The following is a 27,751-nucleotide window of genomic DNA, read 5'->3' on the forward strand; positions in this document are numbered from 1 at the left end:
GTTACCAGTGATTAGTTAAATAAATCTGTTAATGGTTTTGCTAGTTCACCGCTAAGCTTTTTTTTTTTCTAACAATTTAATTTGTTCACAAAAAATACATATGCTCAGGTAGAGCGGACAACAGAATTATGTGTCACATGGTAAGAATTTACATTATAATAAGAACAAAACATATCAGAAACAAAATAAAAACAACTGTCTACGTGAGTTATATTGTATTACACTATAATGTGTCTGGACTCTTTCTGTCAGTAAGATTTCACATAATGGAATACACCAACATTAAGGATGTTTCCTAGGTAGGGAATGTATCCCTATAAAAGACTTAAGATCTCTGTTGTAATCTACCTAAAGAACCTTTCAATTGTTAAGTCAGATACCATTTTGTTAAAGTAAAAGGCCTCATTATGTTATCTATCTCTAAATATGAGAGGTTGCGTGTCAAGAAACCTAGCCATTTTCTGATAAACTTACCTATTTTCTTTTCTTTGTTTCTCTCTACTTCCCTTCTTTCCAATGTCAGTAAGTTTTTTAAGTTCTGTAGTATATGTCCCTTTGTGGGGTAGGCAGGTTGTATGTAGCCAGTTCTGCAACAGGCTCCTCTTTGTGACCAGACAGATAGCATGAAATAGAACTGGCAGCTTCTGTTCTACCAGGCCTTCCTCCCCTTCCTTCTCCCAATAATGGAAAAGATAGATCATAGGGTCAAGTGGTATATCAAGTGCCCAGATATCCTTTATGAGGCTTGCCATTTGACTCCATACTTCCCCAGATTTTGGGTAGGACCACAACCCGTGAAACAAGTCTGTTTTTTGTGTATGGCATTTCGGACAGTATGTCAGCCTGTCTGGTTTGTTCGGTGTTGGAGGGAGATTAAATGCATATATGGCATTATGCATGATCCTGAAATTCCAAGTTTCGTTTATGATGTTATTTCTCACTGCCTACCACCTTTTCAAGATTTTGTTTCCTGCCTTCTGATCTTCTAATGCTAGTGCCCAAGGCCTGAAAGCCTGGTGAGGTAACCCATCTCCCAATACTTCCCTGATTTGTGTGTACAAACAAGAAATGGACTGTGGGCCTGTCCCTCTCTGTATGATTTTATTGAAACTGGTTTGAGAAGTTTCCCTAGAAGGATCCAATAAACTTTCAGTATGGAAATGTTTTACCTGTGCAAAAGGGTCTCAACTGATATTTATCTATGGTCTCTCGCTGCATTAACTATCTGATTTCTGTCCGGTGAATCATTTGCACCACTGTTAAGATACCTTTTTCTATCCACTCTTTAAATAGTCTATTACATCTCCCGTGTGTAAATTCAGGGTGATCCCACAAGGGCAAATATTTAGATATTTTTTGGCTAAGGCGAAATTGTTTCCTGAGGGCCTTCCAGGCAGCCCAGGTATGTCTAAAAATAATTGAGTTTCTCAGATGCATAGGTAAGCCTTGCAGACTCGTATGGAGTAAAGTACAGAGAGCATATGGTGAAAGAAGGGCCTTCTCTAAAGCAAAATCTCAGTAGTGGCTTGTTTCCCTTACCCAATCTATGATGTGCCTAAAAAGACATGACAAGTTGTACAGTCGCACGTCTGGCAAATTCACGCCACCTTTAATTTTAAGTGCCATTTAAGTTTTTTTATACCTATTCGGGTAACAAGGTCACTGTGGACCATAGTAATATCCATATGCTTAATCAAAAGTTAATCCTTTTAACCAAATGCCCCAAGAGAGACAAAGGAAGACTCTGCCATTTCCTTAGTTCCTGGGCAATATTATGAAATAAAGGAGTATAATTAAGCCTGTATAACGAGTCTGCAGTATGACCTAGCTTAATTCCTAGATATTTAATAGTATTACTCGCTATAGGTATTCCACAAATTTTTGACTCTTGGCTAGCCAGATTTCTCCCTCTGCTCAGGAGAGTGCACTTTGCCACATTTATTTTAAAACCCGAGAATGCGCCAAAATTCCCAATCTTGTCTAATATCATTTGGAATTCCTCTTGGGGTTTTTCCACAAATAAGAGAATGTCGTGCGCCAAAAAAACTGCCTGCATCGTCTTATTTCCTACTTTAATGCCAGTGAATTTCCCCTGTGTATTAAGATAAACGCACTAGAGCTTCTAGTCCTACCAAAAAAGTATAGCCTGTATCTCCTCCTTCGTGATGGGTTTATTTAAACTCTCTAGTTGCTCGGGGAAAAGGGTCGGCAGATTCACACCTCCAAGAAATTCCAACGTTGCCCTTCCTTCACTACTAGGTGCGCTATAAAGTCCAGAATAATACTCCCTAAACACTTGTAGTACCTCTACAGGGTTAGACCTGACCCTCCCTTCAGGGTCTCGTATGCAGTGCAGAGGGTATATCGGACGCTGCCCCTTCGCTAGGTTAGCCAATAATCTGCCTGCCTTATTTCCACATTTATAGAGTTCAAGCTCCCATTGAGATTTGTAAAAGCTTTCCCGTCTGTCGGCCCAGAGGTCAAAGTCCCTACGTGCCTCCATCCAGTTGTGTTTATGTTGAGGGGAGCGGGATTGTATAAATTCCCCGTAAGCCTTCTAAACCCTATTGTTGGTCTCCAGGTATTTTTCCTTGGTGGCTTTTTTAAGCTTGGACATGTAAGCTATCAGCCAACCCCTCAGGACCGCTTTACCCGCCTCCCAAAAAAGCATTGGATCCGCGCCATGTTCCTGATTCAAAGTGCTATATTCCAACCACCATCCCTTCACGAGGTCTGCAAAAGATTCATCTTTTGCCATAAAAGATGGGAATTTCCAAATAAATTCAATTCCGTGCGGGATCGTGTCAGCCATCGTCATTATAATCGGGGAATGGTCCTATATCACTAATTCCCTTATTACTACATCTTGCACCCGCTGTAGCAGATGGGAGCCCAAGAACCAGTAGTCAATCCGCGACGATGAGTCATGTGCGTGGGAATAATGAGTAAATTGCCTCTCATCAGGATGTAAGACCCTCCAGGAATCTAGCATGCCCAAGTCTGTAAGGAAATGCGTCAAAATCTTCCCATCAGGTCGAGCGGTCCGCCCTGATCGATTTGCCTGTTGAAGGTCTTCTATCCTGCTGACTACAGCATTGAAGTCTCCTCCGATAAGTTTGTCCCTTATGGGGTCCTGCAACACCATAGCACTCAGCTTTGTAAAAACGAGGCCCTGGGATACATAAGGAGCATATATGTCCCCAGCTGAACAAGATAGTTTGAAAGCAGATACTCTACCCTCTTCATCCCTGAAATGTGCCTGTGTCCTATGCAACAGATTCTTATGTATTAAAGTAAGTACCCCGGTCTTCCCCTTTATTGCAGAGGATCCATAAACCTCGCCAACCCATAATTTCGCCATTCTATGGAATCCTCAAGATGAGTTTCCTGCAGAAGCGCAATATCTGCACCCAGGTGTTTAAGATGACGTAAAATCATCAAGTGTTTCTGCAGGGAACTAAGTTAAGCATGTTATGATAACTACACATAAAGAGCCCTTGACGGAATCACTCACAAAGACAGTAATGAAACATAATATTAACATAACATCGTTTGGATGACCACATATAAGAAACCAAAACATAGCGGTAAAATGAACTGTTCCCACTATATAATAACCCCAAAATTTTTATATTATGGACTTCAATTTCTTCTGGTACCTTGCGTCCCTCCTTCACCTCCTATATGAACCAAAATAAGTATAAGAGATAAGACTACCTGGGGCAAAGATTGTTCCTAATTTACCCATTAAAAAGAATCCAAGGGGAAACGGAGCGCGAGTCCTCAGCAACAATGTCTCCGCTGTTCTTTTGCCGGCATCTTGGCGTTGTCTTTGTCACGCTGTCCTTGAGATGACGTAGCAACATTCGGGAGTCGCTGCAAAGGTCTGGATCCTCCAATTTTGGTAGATTCCGCGTCATCCCTTCCGCGAAGATATGGACTCTGAACAAAAAAATGCTACAGCCTCCTTGGATGAGTTAAAAGTCTTGTAAGACCCATCCGCACATCTAGTACAGAGTATTGCGGGGTATAACAGCTGGAAGCGAGTTGTATCAGAAAAGAGATGTGCAGATGTCGCTGACTGCTCTCCTTTTCTTTGTGACCGCAGCTGAGTAGTAGTTAAAAAGTATAACAGTAGAGCCTTGAAAGGTGAGCGTCTCCGAGCGAGCCCGGAACACCCGCATTATTTCCTCCTTATCCGTGAAGTCCAAAAACTTCATGATTTAGAACCTCTTCCTCTGTAAAGACACATGCATTAAAAGATTAATTAGTCTTCCTTCCTAACTGAGGTCCCTTTTCTTCATTTTCTTTTGTAAAAACTGAACAGAAGTATTCATTGAGGCAGTCAGCTAGTTCTTTATCTTCTTCCATATACCTTCCTTGTTTTGTTTTTAATTTGGTAATTCTTTCTTTTAGTTTCCTTTTTTCATTTATGTGTCTGAAGAATGTCTTATCGCCTTTTTTCACTAACTGAGATAATTTCTCTTCTGCCTGTGCTTTAGAAGCTCTTATAACTTGTTTGGCCTCTCTCTGCCTAATCTTATAAATTTGCCTGTCATCCTCGTATTTTTATTTTTTTTATAATTACTAAATGCTATCTTTTGTTTTTAATGATTTTGGCCACTTCTGCTGAGTACCACAGTGGTCTCTTCCTCTTTTTGCTTTTACTGACAAGCCTAATGCAATTATCTGTTGCCTTCAATAGTGCCACTTTTAAATAGTCCCATTTCTCCTGGACTCCATTGAAACTGTTCCAATCTGATAGGGACTCGTATACCTCTAATCTAATTTTAAAAATCAGTTTTTCTAAAATCTAAAACTTTTGTTTTTGTGTTGTGTCGGGTCAGTCATTGTACTTATAGTAAACCACACTGATTGGTTATCACTAGATCCCAAGCTTTCATCTACATTAATATCAGATACCAAATTCCCATTTGTGAATACTACATCTAAAATGGCCTCCTTCCGGGTTGGCTCCTCCACTACATGCTGTAGAGATAATGCCAGTAGGGAATTTAGAATATCTGTACTAATGGCAGAACTAGCTTTTTTGGTTTTCCAGTTTACATCAGGAAGATTAAAGTCTCCCATAATGATAACTTCCCCTTTCAATGTCATTTTAGCTATTTCCTCAACTAGTAGATCATCTATAAGGTAACAATTAAGTTTATGATGAACAGAGACACTTGGCTGCCGTTAGATATATCTCTGAGGCTGATGTTATCACCTTGTTCGCCGCTGCCTAGTATTGGGGTGAGTGTCCAACCTGTTCTCACCATTAATAGGTGGCTAATAGCTATATATATATATATATGTATATAATTCCGGCGCTGGCATACAGAGAGGGTAGGGGAGGGTGAGGATTATTACATGTATATGCACAGGACGCTAATTACAAGATCTCTACCTGTTATCTGACGAATAGTCGTTCCATGATGTGGTGTGATCCCGTTGTTCCAGGAAGCGCTGTATAGATCTGATGAGACGCTTCTTGCTCTAACTCTCACCTAGCACACTGCCCCGGCTGGTAGCTAGCGCACACGTGGAGGAGCCTGCAGGGATGAGTTCAGGAGCCTCTTCGTGTGATGTCACAACTTTGCTCTGGGTGCCTCCAAAGGACAACGCATTTCAGAACCTACGGGTTCCTTCATGAGGTGACGAAAACCCTGACGAAGCGCGTTGGATGGAGATTTGTCCTGTGGAGGCACCCAGAGCGAAGTTGTGATGTCACACGAAGACGCTCCTGAACTCATCCCTGCAGGCTCCTCCATGTGTGCGCTAGCTACCGGCCGGGGCAGCGTGCTAGGTGAGAGTTAGAGCAAGAAGCGTCTCATCAGATCTATACAGCGCTTCCTGGAACAACGGGATCACACCACATCATGGAACGACTATTCGTCAGATAACAGGTAGAGATCTTGTAATTAGCGCCCTGTGCATATACATGTAATAATCCTCACCCTCCCTTACCCTCTCTGTATGCCAGCGCCGGTATTATATACATATATATATAGAAGATCATCTAATTCTTTGACTTGGCTAGGTGGTCTATATATCACACCTACACGAGTATCATGATTATCAAGCAGCAATGTAACCCAAACTGACTCTAAATTGGTCTTGCTAACTTGTATTAAATTAGATTTTATGCTATTTTTCACATACAGGGCCACCCCTCCCCTTTCTTGCCTTTTCTGTCTTTCCTATATAGAGAGAACCTAGTCATTGCTCCCATTGAACCATGTCTCAGCAACAGCCACTAAATCTATATTCTCAGATGCCATTATAGACTCAAGTTCATTGATCTTTTTCCCTAAACTGCGAGCATTTGTAGACAAGACTCTGAGCTTGTCATTTCTTAAGCTATGTGCTACTGGCATCATGTGAGTATAATAAAGTGTATGGCCTTTATGAGCAGATTCCTGTTTGGCAGGTTTTTCACAATGCTGTTTGTCCTTAAAGAACATATTAATTATTTATTACTATTACTTAAGCCTTTACTTAAAGGTGTTGGCCACTATCTATTACTAGCTGCTAATGTGCTGGGAACAGCACATACACATCACTGGTAATAGGCAATTATTAAACCATCGGCACCGATGTCCAATAGTTTAATATACATAACTTGTGTTTACTTGCAGATTTGCTTCTCTGCTTCCCAGCGCTGTGCTTCAAAAATGGCTGCTGATGAAGGGTCCTGTCTACCAGCAGCCTCCATTTACTTACAGTAGGGATTGACTGTGCATGTGCTAGTTCCCCTGTCTGTTCCCAGTGTAAGTAAATAAAGGTCGTTGATGGAGAGGACCCTTTCTGCAGCAACGGGGCGCAGGTGGGCAGACATGCAAGTAAGCATATTAAACCATTGGACATCGGCATTGATGGTTTAATAATGCCTATTACTAGCTGTATGTATGTGCACTTGCAGCCAATTAACAGATATGGCCAATTCCTTTAATGTGGCACTGCCATGAGACAAGTTCTTATAAAGGGTTAAATTTGAAGGTTCTGTTGCCAAATGCTCTTGTGGCGACAGTGATTGTGAAAGTGACAAGTGGCACCTTAAACTCCTTTATGAGCCCTTTATACCGGTTCCAGAAGGGCATGTGAGGTCCATGAAACATGGTCTATTTAATGAAACACTGGCTACAGCTTGATTGACCCAAACTCACAGCATCATAGATCACTATGATGCAGTGAGTTCAGGTCAGCCAGGGCAAATTATGAGAGGGCTTTCAATGACCTTTTTAGACTAAATTCTGTTTGTTCAATGTCTCATCCTGTTTTTTAGATTAGGAATATTAGGTACAGCACTTTTTAATTAAAATAATACAATACTTCACACAAATCCTAAGGTGTTACCAACACCTGTTTCGTCCTGGCAAAGATCCCCACAAATCTCAGATACCAATTATGAAATCAAGTCATTTGCTTAATTTACATAGGCATAGATACACAAGGGCATTTCTCATCTTGTACTGTGTAAAATGCAGCAATAAACAAACCGGAAAGACAGCATTTAAGGTCTAATAATCTGCATGGAAGACACTCATTATATAATTATAGCTATGTCTTACCTTACAAGTTTCGGGGTAGAATTACACTGCCAAATCTTCAGGCAGGTCAATTGACTATCAATGATAAACTCATTTACATCAGCCTATGGGTGACCATAAACATTCAGAACATACTCATTCTCATTATGGAGGGAGTAGTAGACGTAAGGGGTCTTAAAAGTCAGACAAAACTCCACTGGGAAAGGCTTAGCAATTGAGCTCTCCTTCCAAAAAGAAAAGAAACATTTAACTTATTATATATTATTTTTTGGAATGATTTTGGGGTTGCGGCGAAAGATAAAAAAACAAAACCTGTCATTGTGTTTTTTTGAGGGGGCGGGGGGGGGGGGGGTTGTGTTCCTTTTCCCAGTTTACCAGCAAAATAACATAACATAAATAGTTAAATTTGGGAAGTGGTTAAAGGGGTTCTCCGGGAATTAAGAAAATGAAAATACGTATATATTACTTTATTATAAATATGTTCCCAAATACCTTTCATTAGGTACGATAGCTTGCTTTGTCTAGGGAGCAATGATTAGGAGAAACAAAATGGCCGCTGTCCTATTAGTGCACACAAAACTTGTCCTAATGACACAGGAGGACATGTTACTTCACAACACTGAGGTAAAAAGCTACCTCATCCTCCTCTCTGCTCTGCTTGTCAGGGAATATGATCCTGAATACAGTTTAATATGATATTTAGCTGAATCTTTGTCGGAATGTAGTTCATGAGGAGACATGAAGTACTGAGAGGACGGACAGGACAGACTGTGGTAATGTGGAGCTGTGGTAATGGAGACTGCACACAAGTGCTGCTGCTCATTAGCCACATCTGCTCATGATCTCAATTCCTACAGAGATTCAGCTAAAGATCTTATCATCTGTATTCAGAATCATAATCCCTGACAAGCAGAGAAGAGGATGAGGCAGCTCTTTAGCTCAGTGTAGTGAAGTAACTTGTCCTCCTGTGTGATTAGGACAGGTTTTGTGTGTACTAATAGGACAGCGGCCATTTTGTTTCTCCTAATCATTGCTACCCGGACAAAATAAGCCATTATAACTAATGTCAGCTATTTGGGAATATATTTATAATGAAGTAATATTTAAGTATTTTAATTTTCTTAATTCCCAGAGAGCCCCTTTAAAAACGTTTTTTCGATAATTATATATTGTGTTAAGCTTTTGAATTTAGGAGCTGCAAAAATTGGAAAAGGTTTTAGGTGATATTTCACAATTGCATTGGGAGAATTTTTTTTCTAATATAAAATATGCCTCATACAATGCTTTCGAGGTCTGTTCACAGTGTAAATTATTTACAGGTCATATTATATACCAATTTTTAAAATTTTAAATTCAGGAAAAAATGTTCTAATATGTCCAACATGTGTTCAGTGGTCTACTGACCTGATCCATCTTCTTTAGAGATGTCTGAAGCTTCACCGGTGTTGGGTGTTAGTTATTGGGTTTTATTAGGTAACAGTTCCACATTGTCCTGTTATTTGTATATGAACAGATACTATATCCCTTAAGGTTCCAAAGTGCATATCTGGTGCCAAAGCGAGAGCCTTCACGTGAGCCAAGATGCAGATTCTTAAGCTGTAGTTGTCTACAACCATTCATTTGACTGTGATCTTGAAAAATATGCTGAATAATATGATTTGGTATAAACAAGGTTTATGTATATATAAAGGCACTATGTTAAATATACAGCTACCTGGTGTCCTTGGATTACATCATTGCTTTAGAAGCTTTCGAGCTTTCTGAAATTATAAGATTTTTTTTTCTCCCTTTTTCTTCAGTTCGATAAAGTGGGTGGTGGGCAGGGATGCACTGAGCCTTTCTACTGCCTGAGGCGAAAACTGAAACAGCATCCCCCCCATGCCAATTTCTTAACCTAACCCCTTTGCCACAAAGAAAGCACTCATTGCCCATGGCATTCTGCTGCCCCCCTCTTGCCCCTTCCTTCACCTGGCCTCATTGGTAGTGCACCCGTAGTGGTGGGATAGATGTAATATTTGTATACTGTATGCAATAAATTTCCAATTTAAAAACGAAAAGTAAAACAATAAAAAATTAATATCATGGGATATGATCACGGTGGTACCATATAAATATTTTTTTTAACTGAAGATTAAAGAATTAAAATAATGAGATAAACTTGTTTTTCTGAGGAGGTGAGTAGAATCCTGGACAGAGGGGTGGCCGGGAATAAAGTATTTTTGGACTTTGTAAAGGTGTTTGACACTGTCCTTCATACATGCCTAATGGGTAACTTAACGTCTATTTGTGTAGGTAGCATAATTTGTAGTTCTCAGTCTCTGCTCATATTTGGTAAGGTTGGGTCCTGTATTTATTTTGTTGCTTAGAGTCTGTACCATATGTGGTTTAGGAATCTGGAATCTGTAATAATGCTATAATCTCAGTCTGTATTTAGGCCCCTTTCACACGAGCGAGTTTTCCGCGCGGGTGCAATGTGTGACGTTAACGCATAGCACCTGCACTGAATCCTGACCCATTCATTTCAATGGGTCGGTGTACATGAGCGTTGTTTTTCACGCATCAGTTCTGCGTTGCGTGAAAATCACAGCATGTTCTATATTCTGCGTTTTTCACGCAGCCCTGGCCCCATAGAAGTGAATGGGGCTGCGTGAAAAACGCATTGCATTCGCAAGTAAGTGCGGGTACGATGCGTTTTTCACTGATGGTTGCTAAGAGATGTGAAAAACGCATCAAAACGCATTGCACCCGCACGGAAAAAAACTGAACAACTGAACGCAATCGCAGACAAAACTGACTGAACTTGCTTGCAAAATAGTGTGAGTTTCACTGAACGCACCCTGAATGCATCCGGACCTAATCCGTCACGCTCGTGTGAAAGGGGCCTTAGGGTCTGGTCTGGGGTCTGCATTAGTTAGAGGGTCTGGTCTAGGTCTGTATTGATTCTGGTGTATTTACTCTACTGGTTTGAGGTCTGTAGTTATTATGGGGTCTGGTATCTGTTTTTATTTTGGTCTCCAGTATGAGGTCTGTACTCTAGGGTCTGTATTTATTTTGAGTTGAGTTGTCTGTATTCATTTTGTACTCTGGTCGGGGGTCTGTGCTTGATTTGAGGGTTTGGGGACTGTTTTGTTTCAGGGGTCTAGTGTGGGTTCTGTGTTTATTTAGGGAGTTGTATACTAGGCTATTGTCTGGGTTTGATCTGGGGTCTGTTTTTATTTTGGTGACTGTAATTATTTTGCATCTAGGGTCTGTATTTTTTCTAGTGATTGAGTCTGAGTACATGTTGGTGTCTGGTGTAAGGGGAATATCTTGGGATGTGATGTCTTATACTTTCCTTTTGTTTAGGTCAGTGGTGTTTGAAGGTCATGGTCTGTATGTTCTGTCGATGGGTGGCATATGTTAAAAATTTAAAAACATCAGTGAGGCGCAAAACACACGTTCTGTACATACGAATCTCTCTGATGTAACTTCTGTAAGGTAGTGTATTATGGTGTATGCATATGCTGTACGTTTGTGTTTATGCATTGTATGTATGTGCTTGTTAGAAATGAAAGCCTGTCCCTGCCGTGAGTATTAGGGTCCATTCACATGTCCGCAACTTGGGTCCTGATCCGTTCCGCAATTTTGCAGAAGTATGCGGACCCATTCATTTTCAATAGGTCCGGAACGGATGCGGACAGCACCCTGTGTGCTGTCTGCATCTCCATTTCCGGATCCGCACTTCCGGATCCGCAATTCCTTTCCCCCCAAAAATAGAACATGTCCTAAAAGGCATTTTGTATTATAGTGCCGGTAATGTGCAGTCCGCAAAATGCGGAACGCACATTGCCGGTGCCTGTGTTTTGCGGATCCGTAATTTGCAGACCTCAGAACACCTATGGACGTCTGAATGGACCCTTAATAAATGTTGCTCTCTCTGACTGTCCCTATGAGTAGAAGTGACTATATGGCTGGCCGTGCCTATAGCAGGATGCTAGCCTATTTGCAGGCTAGAGATGTGTGCTTGTTGACTTCTTGTGGGAACTTTGTTGTATTTCTCCCCATTCTCCCCATTCAAATTAACAAACTTCAAATCAATCAAGGAAACATTTATCGGATATTCATGTGTGGCAGATTTTTCATCAGTCAGTTACATTGATCTGTATTCATCCATTCCATTCATCTGAATAAGGCTGTTACGGTGGCAAGCACATGGATTTCTGCAAGCCTCCTTCAGATTACTAGGACATATCCATTAATTTCTCCATATCATCCAGGGACATCAGCACATCACATGTACATGGGTAGATAGATGCCTGGCTAGTAATGTACAAAATATTGTGCACTTTAGATGTATGCTTGGTCTATTGCATTGAAAAAGCACATCATTTGCTCTGCAGCTTTTTTACCTCAAGGTCATGATACTTCCCAGTGAACTTGAAGGCCATGTCGGCCTAAAAATAAATCATACGTATAAATTGTCTGTGAAGCTGTAGTTCATGACAGATTCTAGCCATTCCTCTGCTATCTGTTTCATGCTTCACTGGCTAATGACTGCCATCTTCTAACCGGGGTTGTCACCTCCTTTCTCGGCCACTGCACTGCCTATTATTCAACAGAAGCAAGTTAAATGTATCATTTAGGAGAATGGGAAAACTGAGACAGAGTATGACCCTCTATGCTAGACACTGGCGTAAAAAAAAAAAAAAATTGCAAGCCCACAATTTGCAACTTTTTGAATGCCACTGTGCCTAAACGTTGGCGTACATGCCATCTGCACGCCAACGTTGCCACTTTATGAAAAGGGAGAGTGGTAGGGGTGGGACAAAGGCATGACGTGGGCAGTGCCATTGGCCCCAGCACATTCGCTCCACCTACAAGCTGAAGTAGATTTCAGTCTAGATGCACGGAATGCCGGAGGATGGACGCAATTTATGACTAGGTCTACGCCTTGTCATAAGTGAAGAGCATCCTCTGGTGGCACAGGGGATATCGAAGACTGGCATAAAACGCTGGCCTAAATGACCCCCACTAGGTAAACTGTAATAGCAGCCATTTATTGAGAATGTTATGGCTCCATAGAGATTTTAGTGGAGCATTTATAGACTTCTATGGGATTCTACTGTACTTCCAATTACATAAGAAGTCATGCATAAATTCTTCTGTCATATGTATCTGGAAATCAAGTCATGCTGCACAGTATTATGTAAGTTTTCTTGCCTAGAAGCATTGCATATGACTAATAATGATATGGATGGTAATATGATATTGTATCTTATTATACAGTATGTGAATCAGTCCCTATGTACTGCATGTTCTTCTCTAGGCTCCTACTTTTTTGTGGACCACCCTGTAAAAAAAAAACAAAGTTATATTTATGTCATATTACAAGGCAACATTTTGGCCATGCAGGCCCTTGTACCAGCCAAGGCAAGAGCTTTGTTGGCTATTGCACTGTATCTTTTAGTATGACATGAATATAACTTTGGAGTTTTATAGAATAGTGCCTTGCATTCTTCACTTTTGTATATTCATTCTGGTTATCTGTTGATACTGGATGGCAGCTCTGAAAATATGATGTATGTTTTTATTCACAGGTGAAATAGAATCATGCCAATCGCAATGTGGTAGACATCTCCAGAATTGCTCCTGCCATGCAAGTTGCTTGAATTTAGAAAACTGTTGTACAGATTATCGTAAATTATGTCTCCAGATTTCTCCCCACTCAGGGACCTTAATGGGAGGGAAAGACTTTACTGTTCTTCATGTACCTTTTGATAATACTATAAATGTGACCTGCAGGTAAGTGGAAAAATGAAATTTAAATTTAAAATACAATTTTCACTCAGTTTGTATTACTCTAAGTAGGTCTGCTGGCTAATTTGTTCATACATCTTTATTGCAGTGGATGGCTATTTTTTCTGATACAGGCCTCCTTGTCACCGGCATTGATATAGAATTGAACGATTAAATTGTGTCTGCTCGCAGGCACCACTAGAAGGTGCTTAAAGGTTTAATGCATTCTGTTTCAACTCAAAATAACAAGTATGCATCATAACGGAGTACTACTTGTATCATAGTACAGTGACCCCAAAATGCTGCCCAAACCCCTGATGAAGCCAGATTAGCTGGTGAAACATGTTGGGGGGCATTCTTAGCTTTTAGTTTGTTGCCGTCCTATGTTATGTGCCTTCAAGTGTTTGATTATTACACAGATACGTGCTATGCTCTAAGCCAGGCATCCTCAAACTGCGGCCCTCCAGCTGTTGAAAAACTACAACTCCCAGCATGCCCGAACGGCCTACAGGTATCAGCCTACAGCAGGGCATTGTGGGAGTTGTCGTTTTACAACAGCTGGAGGGCCGCCGTTTGAGGATGCCTGCTCTAAGCGATCAGTGTGTGCCAGTGCGCACTTCAATCAGAGTGGTGATGTGGGGAAGTGCACTCCCAGCCACTGTCTAAAAACGTATCAATTCAATAACATAGTGATCTGGCAATAATAATGAGCATCAGCTAGTTTTAACCCACAGTGTTTAGAGATCACTTATAATAGTTAATAGATGTGCTGACTTCATTTTAAGCGAATCATTAAAAGTTACAATTTATTATCTGGGACAAGAAAGGAAATTAGCCTGTAGCTATGTGATTGTGGGTTGTTAAATCCTTTCCCAGATAGGGTCTAATTTATTCCTGTGTTGAAAATAACAACCCCAAACAAAAGATAAAATATTATTGAAATAAAAATAAGCATAATGTTTAATTACTGTATTGCTCATACTCTGCCAGCCCTGACCTTGGCCTGTCCCCGATTACAATTTCACCTGACCCTTCCGTGCACTGCATCATTTCCTCTGACCCCTGTGGGTTAACTGTTAACCACACAGAGACTCCTCCAGGAGGTAGTGGTCTGGGGGTTCCCCTGAAGTCCAGATCTCTGTACAGTGGCAAAAAGGTTGGTTGAAACCAGGGGACTGCCAGGATAACTTCCTTGGGATTAGTCAAATCCCTTGGTTAATACAGTGGTTCCACACCCACTGCAAAAACAGTCAAATATATTTATGCTTATTGGATGGATTTTCTAAGCAATAATACATTCTGAAGATCAGTAGTGTCACTGACATTGTATGTTGAACATGGCTCCAAGCTGAAGTAAGACCATTGTTGTTGAAAATATAGTATTGTAATTTGAGGCTTAATACCAATCATTTTGGCACATCACAATATATTTAGCATTTTGATACATCTCCATATATAGACTGTTGCTTGCTTTTAATGGATGGAAACTTTCTTTCTGCAATTCAGAGGATTAAAGGGGTTATCCCATAACTAATGTAAAGAAATTTAAATCAGATATCATATTGTACATGACAACCTCTTTCTAACAAAGCTAGAACCAGCCCTGTACCTCACATGGATCCAGAGATCTCCCCATTAATTGCTCTGCTAGATTTATATCAAGCTGACAGTTCAAGGGGATTGTCTTATCTGCTGCAGCTAAGGGGGCGTGTCCATGCTCTCCATATCACAGCTAAGGGGGCGTGTCCATGTGCTCCCTATCACAGCTAAGGGGGCGTGTCTATGCTCTCCCTATTACAGGTCAGTGGGCGTGTCCATGCTCTCCCTATCACATCTCAGGAGGCAGTATTTTTTCTGAGACAATTTTATTTATTTGGCTATTGCAGGGCCCATTAATATTGATTGGACCTGGGCAACCCACCACAGATCATCCCCCCACCCCCCTTGTACTTGTTCCGCTGATCTGCTACTTGCGGGCTGTGCGGGCATGAGTTCAGTCACTTCGGTGCGCAATCCCGTCCTGCGGCGCGTGATCCCGTGAGACCCGCTGTAAGTAGCGGATCAGCGGAACAGGTACAAGGGGGGTGAGGGAATGATCTGTGGGGTTGCCCAGGGTCCACTCCCATCAATATTAAAGGGCCCAAGCAAATATTTCTGCAGTGGCGAGGAAATGAAACATAACAGATATTGGAAAGTTACCGAATGTTGTATTATATAATGACTGCAGTACTGCACTTCATTTGCGCAAACCAGAACAGCCCTTTAAGCATTCCTTTAATGTGCAATTTCAACACAGTGGGCTTGTACCCCGGATGTTTTCAGACCCTAGCAACACCCCTGGCTGCAAGCAGTGTTTTTCTGTCCGCGATGTGGTGCGGAGCAAGGCGGATCTGACACACAATGTAAGTCAATGGGGACGGATATGTTTTCTCTGACACAATAGAAAACAGATCCGTCCCCCATTGACTTTCAATGGTGTTTAAGACGGATCCGTCATGGCTATAGAGGACACAATACAATCGGATCCGTTCATGACGGATGCATGCGTTTGTATTATTGTATAGAAGCGTTTTTGCAGATCCATGACGGATCCGCAAAAAACGCTAATGTGAAAGTAGCCTAAGACCATGTAGAGTTTCAGTCTCAGGGTGTAAAGAATGCCTCCATTCACTGACAGAAAAATGGGATCTAAATTATGGTGAGGAATAGAAATGCAAAATCCATTTTATTATATAATTTTTGCTTTTTTATCTAGTATTGGACATTATCTTCATCTAACTTAACCCCTTAAAGGGCATCTGTCGGCAGATTTGTACTATAAAACTGGCTGACCTGTTGCATGTGCACTTGGCATTAGAAAGTACAACTTGTCCCCAAAAAAACAAGTCCTCATACAGCTATGTGAACTGAAAAATAAAAAAATTATGGCCCCAGAAAGGCAGGAAGTGAAGAATGAAAAGGGTAATTCCTAATAATAGATTTTTTTTTCTACTTTCAGATTCAACAATGAAACTGATACTCAGGGTTATGTTAGTGAACTTGGACATGCTCACTGCATTTCTCCACTGCTATTTCAGACTGGCCATGTCCCATTTACATTGTTATTCAGTGGAGTATCCAGCTCGTCTCCTTCTGGCACTTGGCTAGCAGGTAAGATTCTGTAAAGCAAAAGATAACCCCCATACAGAGACGTGGAATAAGATGGCCGAAGGCAGATGAGACCAGAATTGGTTTAGTATAAAATTATCTATCATAAATTTTGACATTTTTCAAAAATGTTCTTAAATGTTTTAAAGTTTTGGGGCATTTTTGCCAATAGATTTAAAATATCTCTTTTTTTCTTGGCATCAAATGAATTATTCCGTAATCATTGCAGACTTAGGAGTCCAGTGGGCGGTCCTACTTAGTGTGTATACACACACTGATAGATGGGAATCAGAGTAGACCCGCCTAATGGACTTCTTAACCTACAGCAGGGATTTAAATAAATTATTTTATCCATAGTCTTTTCCCATAAAACTAAATATTAATCTGCTGAGTTCCTCCTGCACTATTAGGCTGCAAAGTGACCATTTCCCTTTAAAGAAGAATTATTATTATTATTGAGATCCTATTATTATGAGTGTTAATAATAACAATATTCTTCTATGCATGATTAGTGTTTGCTTTTGATTTTCAGTTCATCACAGCAAAGTTTCTGAAGATGAAAAGAGCCAATTGATCGAGTCAAAAACATGGCAATATTATGGAACTCCTGGATATAATGGCACTCTCACAATGACCTGGAATCCCAGGACTCTTCCAGCTCAACATGTCCGTATTGAGGTTTGGGGCTATAATGAAACAGGTGAGGACACGATGCTATCCATGCATGCTCTAGTGTCAGATACAAGGTATGAATATTTACTGCTTGCTTTGCAGATAATGTATTAAAATATGGTCACTGGTTGGTGGAGACCCTTATCCTACATCTGGGATACAGACCAAATCTCACTCACTAACACAGCCACATACAGGAGAAGTTGCATAGTCTTCTCCTCCTAACAGTAAGGGACTTTAGGAAGCAGATGAGCCTGGGGTTCTTTCAGACCAAGTCTTCCCCAAAGCTATCCACAGTGCTGTACACCCCCCCCCCCCCCCCGACCCAATGATTTTTGACTAATATCCACGGTAATTTAAAACTCTGACTTCCATCTTCAAGACTTCTCTTGAGCTACACCAAGTTCTCTGGAATACCCTACCCTAAGCAATTAAGTTAATTTCCAACTTCCATAGTTTTAGCTGCTCCCTAAAAACACATCTCTTTTAGGGTGGCTTATTGCATCCCCTAATCAAACTCCTCTCCACAACTCCTCTCTATTCTCCCCCCTTTAACATTATTCCTCAGATCTTTTCATCCAGCAGTTTCTACCGCACTCCATACACTCATAAGCACTACTGATACTGGCTGGTGACTAGTTTAGATGGCTGGACCATTGTACAATTGTACAAGAGCACGGCCCTCACTCCTCTTGTTTTAAAGGGGTTGCATGGGATTTATATATTGAAGGCCTATCCTCAGAATAGGCTTTTAACATCTGATCGATGGGGGGTCTGTTGCTGCAATTAGGGACTAGGGAATACACCTCGCTTGTCTATGGGATTCAAATTGGTTAACGGTCTTCCCCTGTGCCAAGGCAAGTCGTCTAGCCTAAGAATCAAAGACAATTTCACTGTGTAATGGATTCTCTGCCAGGCGTAGCCTGTGCAATTTTTTTTATTAACTAAGCCTGGGGGTTACCCCCTTACAAACTAATTTCAATACAACAAATTGGAAGCATTTATTAAAGCAACCAATCAGAAGCATAATAGTATAAAGGAAAAATACATTTAGACATTACATACAAGCACATGATTCATAATATTGCAAAGAGTTCCTATTCTACATTTAATAATATCGTGCTATTTCATCAGTGCCCTAGTTGCACAGCAGAATCAAAATTCCTTATACATAAAGGTTGTGAAACAAATTAAAGAAAACACATACAGTATATTACTTAACTTTATTACTTAATTTAAAGATATGTGGAAGAAGTAGACAAAATTGATGCTGTTTAACACACATACTGAAATAATAAATTATTGCTGACTTCATCAGTTCCTCTTTCCTTGCAGTCTACAAACATCCTGCTCTTCATGACTCATAATTACATGGTAACCAAACAGGCATTTAAGCATAAAGACTTAAAAATGGAGAATACTTAACAATTAAGTACAATTAGCACAGTTCCTGTTGATTAACTAGTTAATTTCTTTTACAGGGTCCAACTCCTGGCTGCAATACTAAGCACAGTAACTATACAATGTATGGTGCCGTGCCTTGTAAGCTGCAAGGAGGCCGCAGCGCTCACTAGAGTGCCGTGGTCTCTTCAAACAGCTGATTGGCGGGGGTGCCAAGTGTTGAACACCCACTGAACGGATATTGGTGACCTGAGGATAGTGCATCAATATACAAATCCCTGACAACTACTTTAATTGATATTTGGTTTATTAACATGCTATGTCTCATTTTGTCCATACATACTGTATACCTTCTGGTTTGCAGAGAGCTACAGCATATGTTGGCGCTATATAGAGATTATCTATATACTGTATATAAAAGTGAAACTTTGTTCGTTTGTTTGTATGTTGGTTCTTCATAGGCTCCTACATGCTTTGATGGATCTCAACGAATCTTGGTACATACAGATGCAGCAGCAGTGTTAACAGTCACAGTCATGATGCATTAACTCTTGGTGATCCACCTTAAAATATTGGGGGTTGTCAAGTCCATCCAATAGGGATCTTGTTATGCAGCATGCACTACAATGTACACACTAATGTAACTGTCACTGCTGGGGCACTGCTTCTCCTCCCACAGCTTTCATTTTACTACATCACTTCTGGCTTTCCAGCTGTTGCAAAACTACAACTCCCATCATACTGTGATGGTTGCAGGCTGTCAGGGCATAATGAGAGATGTCGTTTTGCAACAACTGGATACCCACAAGTTGGTAAATGTAGGTCTACAGCATTGTAAGAAGCGCTGTAGCATATAGTACCTCCAAACTTCTAAAAAGGCCAAAAGGGGGACAATAACAGTGATGCCCCCAGACCTAAATTATACCCCCATAGTGCCCCACATGTATGTCAGCCTAGCTCTTTTTAAATGTATTTGGTGATAGAATGCTGGATCCTACCTCTCTCTAAAGACAAACCTGGCAAACAGAGTGAGATGCTATGTAATTAAAGTGCAGCCCATAGTACAGAAGACAGAGGTGTAGCTAGGCTTTCCTTCACCCAGGGCAAGGATTCAGATTTGTGCCCCCCCCCCAGTCACTCAAATTTACATAAAGAGGGGGCAGTTTTTCCTCCCAAAATTTTGTTTTGCACTAAGCCACTTCTCTAACTCCGCCCAATGCATAACTTCACTCACCCAGTCCCACCTAATAAAATCTATCATAGGGTACATGGTGGTACCAATACTCCTTGCAATAAATGAAAGAACCAACTGGACCTACCTCATCCAGAGTGTCGCTGCCGTCGGCATGATGTCCACTGGATCTGGAACAAGGTCCCTGTGGTGATAGAGGAAAAAGAATAATCACATAAGGAAGGGATGGTGACTGTACCTGGTAAATACCTATAAGGGGGCTCTGTGCTGGCCCTGGAAGACCGAGCCATCCAAATGTATAACAGGGTAATCTAGGGCATTTCCCCATAGTGCTACCACACAGTACTTATGCCCACATTGTGCCCCCTCATGGTAATTATGCCCACATTGTGCCCCCTTTACAACATAAATGCTCACATTGTGCCCCCCTCACAGTAGTTTTGCCCACATTGTGCCTCCTTTCGAGCATAAATGCCCACATTGTGTCCCCTCACAATAGTTATGCCCATCTTGTAGCCCCTTCACAATAGTTATGACCTCCTTGTGGCCCCTCACTGTAGTTATGCCCACCTTTGTGCCCTTCACAGTAGTTATTCCCACCTTTGTGTTCCTCACAGTAGTTATGCTCACCTTTGTTCCCCCATACAGTAATTATGCTCATCTTTGTGCCCCCTTGACAGTAGTTATGCTTATCTTTGTGCCCCCTCACAGTAGTTATGCTCACCTTTGTGCCCCCTCACAGTAGTTATACTCACCTTTGTGCCCCTCCCCACAGTAGTTATGCTCACCTTTGTGCCCCCCCACAGTAGTTATGCCCACCTTTGTGCCTGTCTCAGTAGTTATGCCCATCTTTTTGCCCCTCACAGCAGATATGCCCATCTTTGTGTCCCCTCACAGTAGTTATGCCCACCTTTGTGCTCCTCAAAGTAGGTATGCTCATCTTTGTGCCCCTCACAGTAGGTATGCCCACAGTTTGTACTCCTTACTGTAGTTATGCCCACTTTTGTGACCCCTCACTGTACTTATGCCCAGATATATGCCCACTCAGTGTAGTTATGCCAACTTTTTTGTTCCCTCACAGAAGTTATGTCCTCCTTGTGGCCCCCCTTTGGCCTCTCCAGCTCCATGAAAGAAAAAAAACACAAATACTTACCTGCTTCCCTGATGATCAGCACATCCAGCAGCTTGACACGCTCACACACATACACATCGCGCTGCTGGCTGTGCAGGAGGCTGATTCCCGGGCTTTCAGTGCTTTTACCCACACATCCGGCAGTATGATGTGAGGCGTGAGGGGGGAGCGCTGGAGATCAGCAGAATAGTGAAGCAAGGAGCGGACGGCTCCTGTGCCCCGTCTGCCCCCCCTTGCATAATGTAACAATTCTTGTACTATAATTTAGTTTTCCTGGTGGAGGCACACTTTAATATTTATACTTTATTTACAATATAATGAAACGTATATTAATAGAGGGATCTGTGAGGTCTGTTGTAGCACTCAATGTGGAAATGTTTTCAATTACGTAACTGGTGTCCCAACCTACCCCATGAGTAGTAAATTATTTTTGAATATTATCCAAAGTCATCCAGATATTTGTAAAACATATATTTAAAAAAATTTGCTCTTTAGTGTACGTCTATTAAAGCCATAGGGTTGCCATTTTGCATTGATATACCCATAGCGACAAAAGTACCAAAGCACCCGATCAGTATGACAGTAATGAATTCCGGTTGAATCTCCCCTTTTTGCTATTTTTCTATTTTCAATTTTGCAAAAATATACATCCCAAGCATGAAAGCATGATAACATAACTCCATACTGCTTATCCCTCCTTTCCAGGAATTCCATACTCTGAAACATGGGAGGCTGACTGGACTTACCTCTACACGTTGGAGTTAGCTCACCCTAACAATGGCAGCTTTACTTTCACTCCAGTTCCTGCACAATCGCCATATGATCACTGGGAAGTGGGAATGTTAAGGATCAGTGCAAGTAACCAAAAGGAAGGAGAGAGGTAATTTAAATCTTTTTTTTTTTTTTTTTTAGCGAGTCATAGCTAAACAAAGGAGGAAAACTTTCACTGAATGCCCTTGTATTAAGATATTAGGCAAATATTTCTCAATATCATGATATTACTCAATAAACTCTTTGTTTGTACTTCATTTTTCGCATCTTGTTACACTGCTATTTCTACAACCTAATTTAAAGGACTTATGTATATCTGTATATAAACTCTTAGGGAAGATTTATCAGTATAAATACAATGTTTTCTGATGAAAATACAATGAAAAATATGTAGTTCAGGCCAATTGCATATTTATGCCTCCTTGTGCCACCTTGTGGCTGGAAATGTGGATGTAGTGTAGTTTTTCTGCCATTAATTTGGCTGTAAATCGAAGTAAAAATCTGCATCTTCAAGTAAAAATCTGTAGCATGCTCTGAATTCCATGTTAATTATTTACTGGTATGGGTATATTGGGTTTTGAAAACCCTCTTCACATCTATTGTAATTTAACCCCTTAGTGGCCAACCTGTTTTGGGCCAAATATTTTCTTTTTCGTTATTTTCATTGTATTTCAAGAGCCATAACTTCTTTATTTTTCCTTCGATGTATTTTGTAGAACAAGCTGTAGTTTTTAGTAGCACCATTTTGGGGTACATCTAATTACTAATGAACTTGTATTACCTTTGTTTGTGGAGGAATAGAAATAAAGGGCAAATAGTTTTACTCTGTAGGTCAGTATGACCTATACCAAATATACTAAGTATACCATATTTTTTTGGATTCTAAGATGCAACCACTTTTTTTATTTTTATTTGTATTTGGCTGTGTTACAGCTTGCCGTTTTCATTGATATCAGTTTTCTGGCGTTCACTGTGCAGGTTCAATTACATGATGAAGGAGGGGATTTAATTTTTTCATTTTTTTTTCAATTAAATGATGGAAATGTGTGTGTGGTTTATCGTGGAGATTTTTTAATTTTATAATAGTTTATGTAATTCTTAATTTTAAAATGTCTTAGTTCTGCAAGGGGATTTTTAGCATGCAATCCCTTCACGCTCACATAGTACACTGTACTACTCATGTAGCACAGTGTACTATGCTGTTAGTTGAAACTGACAGGCAATCTATTAGAGGGCAGTCCTGGGGATCTTCATTGGACATCAACACCTGCAATATGATTTACAGAGATTATGATAGGTGACAGAGGGAGCCCCCTCCTTCTGAACCCACTTAGATGCCATGGTAGCTATTTGACAATGGCATCTAAGGGGTTAAATGATTGGGATTAGTGCTTCTGCCAATCTGAGATGTTAGGGCAGGAGCCGACTGTCATGATAGAGCTGAGTGTCTGCTCTTCGATCCATGGGAGACCCGTACAGCACTTAGAGTCGGCTGCCATAAAAAGGCGACTGCCAGCCTAAGGCCCCTTAGTGATCACCGTCAAAAGATGTATTGATAGTTAGTGATGGGTTCAAGGGGTTATCTGCTTTATATATCTCCCCAGAAGTTCTCTGCACTGCAGTTCTGGTTCTCTTCCCACTGTTTGTATATAAGGCTTCAGCAGTGATATGTGGGTATATAGTATTGAATGTTTTTTTTTTTTTTTTTTTTTCCCTGTTTCAGCTGCACAGCTAGATCTATTTTACTCAGAATCAGGAGGTGTCTCCCGTCTGTTAATTCTACCACCACTATACTGGTGTGATGTCCTTTCCATTACTTTCCACTATGTTTGTTTTCTGCTCTGGAGCTCACAGAACACTTAAAGACACACATGAGGCTGCTGTGATGCTCAGAAGCAGTGTAGAAGCAGATGTGTCATCGGCCTTACAATCTCAGCTACTGCATCTCTGACATGACCCCATTTCCTGTGAGCCATCTTCTGAATTTCTGTTACCAGGAAGGCATCTTGCCTGACAACAGGCTATGGTCTGCAAATTAGGTCGAAGTGAGACCCATAGGGCCATGACTTTATAGCTTTTTTAAGGTGGATGCTTGCAGATTTATATATATATATATATATATATATATATATATACAGTGCTGCCCATAATTATTCATACCCCTGGCAACTTTTATTCAACCAGCAAGTAATTTTTTTACCTTTGCAAAAGCTCATCTGGACAGAGAAGACAAAGAAGAAGACTTCTGATCTTCTGTGTTATGGTCAGATGAAACAAAAATTTTATTGTTTGGTCACAATGATGTTTCCTTCATTTGGTGTACAAAAGAAGAAGCCTTCAACCCAAAGAACACCATCCCCACGGTCAAACATGGTGGTGGGAACCTAATGCTTTGGGGGTGTTTTTCGGCCAATGGACCAGGGAACCTTATCACAGTAAACGGCACCATGAAAAAAGAGCAATACATGAGGATTCTCAACGACAACATCAGGCAGTCTGCAGAGAAACTTGCCCTTGGGCACCAGTGGGCATTTCAGCATGACAATGACCCAAAACACACAGCAAAAGTGGTGAAGAAATGGTTAGCAGACAACATTAACGTTTTGGAGTGGCCCAGCCAGAGTCCAGACTTGAATGCAATTGAGAATCTGTGGAGGGTGCTAAAGATCAGGGTGATGGCAAGAAGACCCTCCAACCTAAAAGATGAATGGGCAAAAATACCTGTGGAGACATGCAAAAAGCTGGTCTGCAATTATAGGAAGCGTTTGATTGCTGTAATAGCCAATAAAGGCTTTTCTATTGATTATTGAGAAGTATATTAATAATTTTGGAATGGACACTTTTTGCTCAAATGTAAATAAAAGCTGAGAAATGTTTTTTTTCCCCACAATAATGCCTTTTGTACATCGTCTTATTGTCTTTTGGGAGACATCTATGTCAGATCCCGTCAAAAAATTACTTGCTGGTTGAAGTCAAGTCAAAATTTGCCAGGGGTATGAATAATTATGGGCAGCGCTGTGTATATCTAAATATATATATATATATATATATATATATATATACACACTCACCTAAAGAATTATTAGGAACACCTGTTCTATTTCTCATTAATGCGATTATCTAGTCAACTAATCACATGGCAGTTGCTTCAATGCATGTAGGGTTGTGGTCCTGGTCAAGACAATCTCCTGAACTCCAAACTGAATGTCAGAATGGGAAAGAAAGGTGATTTAAGCAATTTTGAGCGTGGCATTGTTGTTGGTGCCAGACGGACCGGTCTGAGTATTTCACAATCTGCTCAGTTACTGCGATTTTCACGCACAACCCTTTCTAGGGTTTACAAAGAATGGCGTGAAAAGGAAAAAACATCCAGTATGCAGCAGTCCTGTGGGCGAAAATGCCTTGTTGATGCTAGAGGTCAGAGGAGAATGGGCCGACTGATTCAAGCAGATAGAAGAGCAACGTTGACTGAAATAACCACTCATTACAACCGAGGTATGCAGCAAAGCATTTGTGAAGCCACAACACGCACAACCTTGAGGCGGATGGACTAAAACATCAGAAGACCCCACTGGGTACCAATCATCTCCACTACAAATAGGAAAAAGAGGCTACAATTTGCACGAGCTCACCAAAATTGGACTGTTGAAGACTGGAAAAATGTTGCCTGGTCTGATGAGTCTCGATTTCTGTTGAGACATTCAAATGGTAGAGTCCGAATTTGGCGTAAACAGAATGAGAACATGTATCCATCATGCCTTGTTACCACTATGCAGGCTGGTGGTGGTGGTGTAATGGTGTGGGGGATGTTTTCTGGGCACTTTAGGCCCTTTAGTGCCAATTGGCCATCGTTTAAATGCCACGGGCTACCTGAGCATTTTTTCTGACCATGTACATCCCTTCATGACCACCATGTATCCATCCTCTGATGGCTACTTCCAGCAGGATAATGCACCATGTCACAAAGCTCGAATCATTTCAAATTGGTTTCTTGAACATGACAATGAGTTCACTGTACTAAAATGGCCGCCAAAGTCACCAGATCTCAACCCAATAGAGCATCTTTGGGTTGTGGTGGAACGGGAGCTTCGTGCCCTGGATGTGCATCCCTCAAATCTCCATCAACTGCAAGATGCTATCCCAACATTTCTAAAGAATGCTATCAGCACCTTGTTGAATCAATGCCACGTAGAATTAAGGCAGTTCTGAAGGCAAAAGGGGGTCCAACACCGTATTAGTATGGTGTTCCTAATAATTCTTTAGGTGAGTGTATATATATAGTAAAGAAAACCACTAGCAGCACCACCCTAAAAGGGTATAGGGGAAAAACAGGTGTAATATCCAAGTATGGTAACAGGTGCTTACCCACTTATAAAGAACAAAAAAAATCGGACTGCACTCCAAAGCGTATCTTCAATGAAAAAGTGTGTTTTTATTCACCCATATGGTGACAAAGAGCGACGTTTCGGCTCAAACATGAGCCTTTCTCAAGCACTGGCGAAAAGTGAACAACAGATATATAAAGGTGTGCCAATACATACAATAATAAATCAACATAATTGATACTTAAAAAAATGTGCATGTGTAAAATATACAGACATTTGCAAAAATTCATAATAATCATAATTGATAAAGTGACTTGTGCATTAAATATAATAAAATCCATGATATGGCAGATTACATATAGAAACACAACAAAATATATAATTGGTTACATCTGCAACACATCAATACATCATTAATGCGTCAACTGTGAGTGTGTACATGTGCAAATAGGGAAAACTAATGAATTACTACCTGGGGGATAATGATGGTGCCCACATATACCGATGCGCCGTTCATCGCGTCCTTAGGAGGCCAGGGCGCATGTCCCGATCACATCGCGTCATCACTGAGGGACGGCGCTGACAAGCTGATGCATAACGGTGCCGCCCACTGATGACATCAGCGGCGCACCTAGCAGTGGCTCACCGCATCCTCCCATCGATGACTGCAAGCGGTGGCGCATGCGCAATAGCAACATCACGCTAATGGCCGCCATATTAGAAGAGGGAACACTGTCATGATATAATTATCACTATAGCCAGCTGCCTTCCCCGTTCTACAAAATCAGTCACGGTGGTTGAATACCACTGTGTAGCAGGTTAGATGAGTAACCATCTCTTCCAAGACGGTAAACTCAACTCCGATCGTTACCCCAATGTTGAAGGCACGTCAGTGCCATCCACATTGCGGGTTCCTGCCCTGCTTCAATATGTAACTGTGAGGTTGCTCCTCCATTGCAACAGAACGGTACTGCATAAAATCAGCTACAAGAAAGGGCGTAAAGTTAAACCTCTTACATTATATAAAAGCGGGACATACGCATGGAATCCAAAGAAATAAACAAAATAATGTCTCAAAAATGCTAAATTCTTTTGTGGGCTCATCATCCACCATCCAGGTTCATCAGTTTTCTGAAGTGCCTTCCCCATTTGTGCAGGTGCTTCTGAAATAAAAACAAAGTGTCGGTGATATATTTATATACCAAATTATTGATTACCCTTGAACTAAAATCAATGTACTATTCATAGTTTTATGTTTACATTTTTTATATTTTTATATATTTTTTACCAATGAATCTGTCAACTGCAGGAGAGAATATGCCACGCATATTCAGGGGATAAGAGGGCAAATTGACCTCCTCACATAACTCCACCATATCTATAATCAATATTTAATCCATTAGGATGCAGACTTTTTAGAGTCTGGATCCAGTACATTTCTCTTTTTTTAAGTAGAGATATCCGATCTCCACCTCTCTGTGGCATTGGAATTTGATCTATAATCCAACATCTAAGGTCTTTTTTCCTTGTGCTTTAGTAGCCCAATATGTCTCGGGACTGGCAAATCTGTGCTACCCTTTCTGATAGTGTGGCGATGATTATTGAGCCTAGTCTTTAAATCTGTAGAAGTTTCGCCTACATATAACAGTTGGACACTACAAATGAGGAGTCACATGTCAGGTGGAACTTAATGGAATATATTTGCCCCGTAATAGGATGTGTAAATGTCCTAGACCTGCGGATCAGGCTGCAATTGACACAATGCAGGCACGGGAAACAACCAGTG

The 27,751-nt window shown here is 40.9% G+C and overlaps 1 protein-coding gene and 1 long non-coding RNA gene across 3 annotated transcripts in view; one reads left to right on the forward strand and one right to left on the reverse strand.

Annotated features, from left to right (window-relative positions):
• On the reverse strand, positions 1 to 26,496 carry LOC122924585. Its single transcript, XR_006387412.1, has 3 exons — positions 26,438 to 26,496; positions 19,865 to 19,921; positions 1 to 4,238 (listed from the first exon to the last, which is right to left on the reverse strand). It is a non-coding gene; the product is annotated as an uncharacterized LOC122924585 (long non-coding RNA).
• LOC122924584 overlaps positions 1 to 27,751 on the forward strand; it is a 326,694-nt gene that overhangs the window by 60,666 nt on the left and 238,277 nt on the right. For both annotated transcript variants that reach the window (XM_044275832.1, XM_044275833.1), the window contains exons 2-5: positions 13,127 to 13,331; positions 16,324 to 16,475; positions 17,005 to 17,172; positions 21,575 to 21,749. In XM_044275832.1, the coding sequence (XP_044131767.1) occupies positions 13,127 to 13,331; positions 16,324 to 16,475; positions 17,005 to 17,172; positions 21,575 to 21,749 (700 nt within the window). The remainder of the gene's footprint in view (positions 1 to 13,126; positions 13,332 to 16,323; positions 16,476 to 17,004; positions 17,173 to 21,574; positions 21,750 to 27,751) is intronic.

Source organism: Bufo gargarizans, chromosome 1, assembly GCF_014858855.1.
Source record: "Bufo gargarizans isolate SCDJY-AF-19 chromosome 1, ASM1485885v1, whole genome shotgun sequence".
Taxonomy (NCBI): Eukaryota; Metazoa; Chordata; class Amphibia; order Anura; family Bufonidae; genus Bufo; species Bufo gargarizans.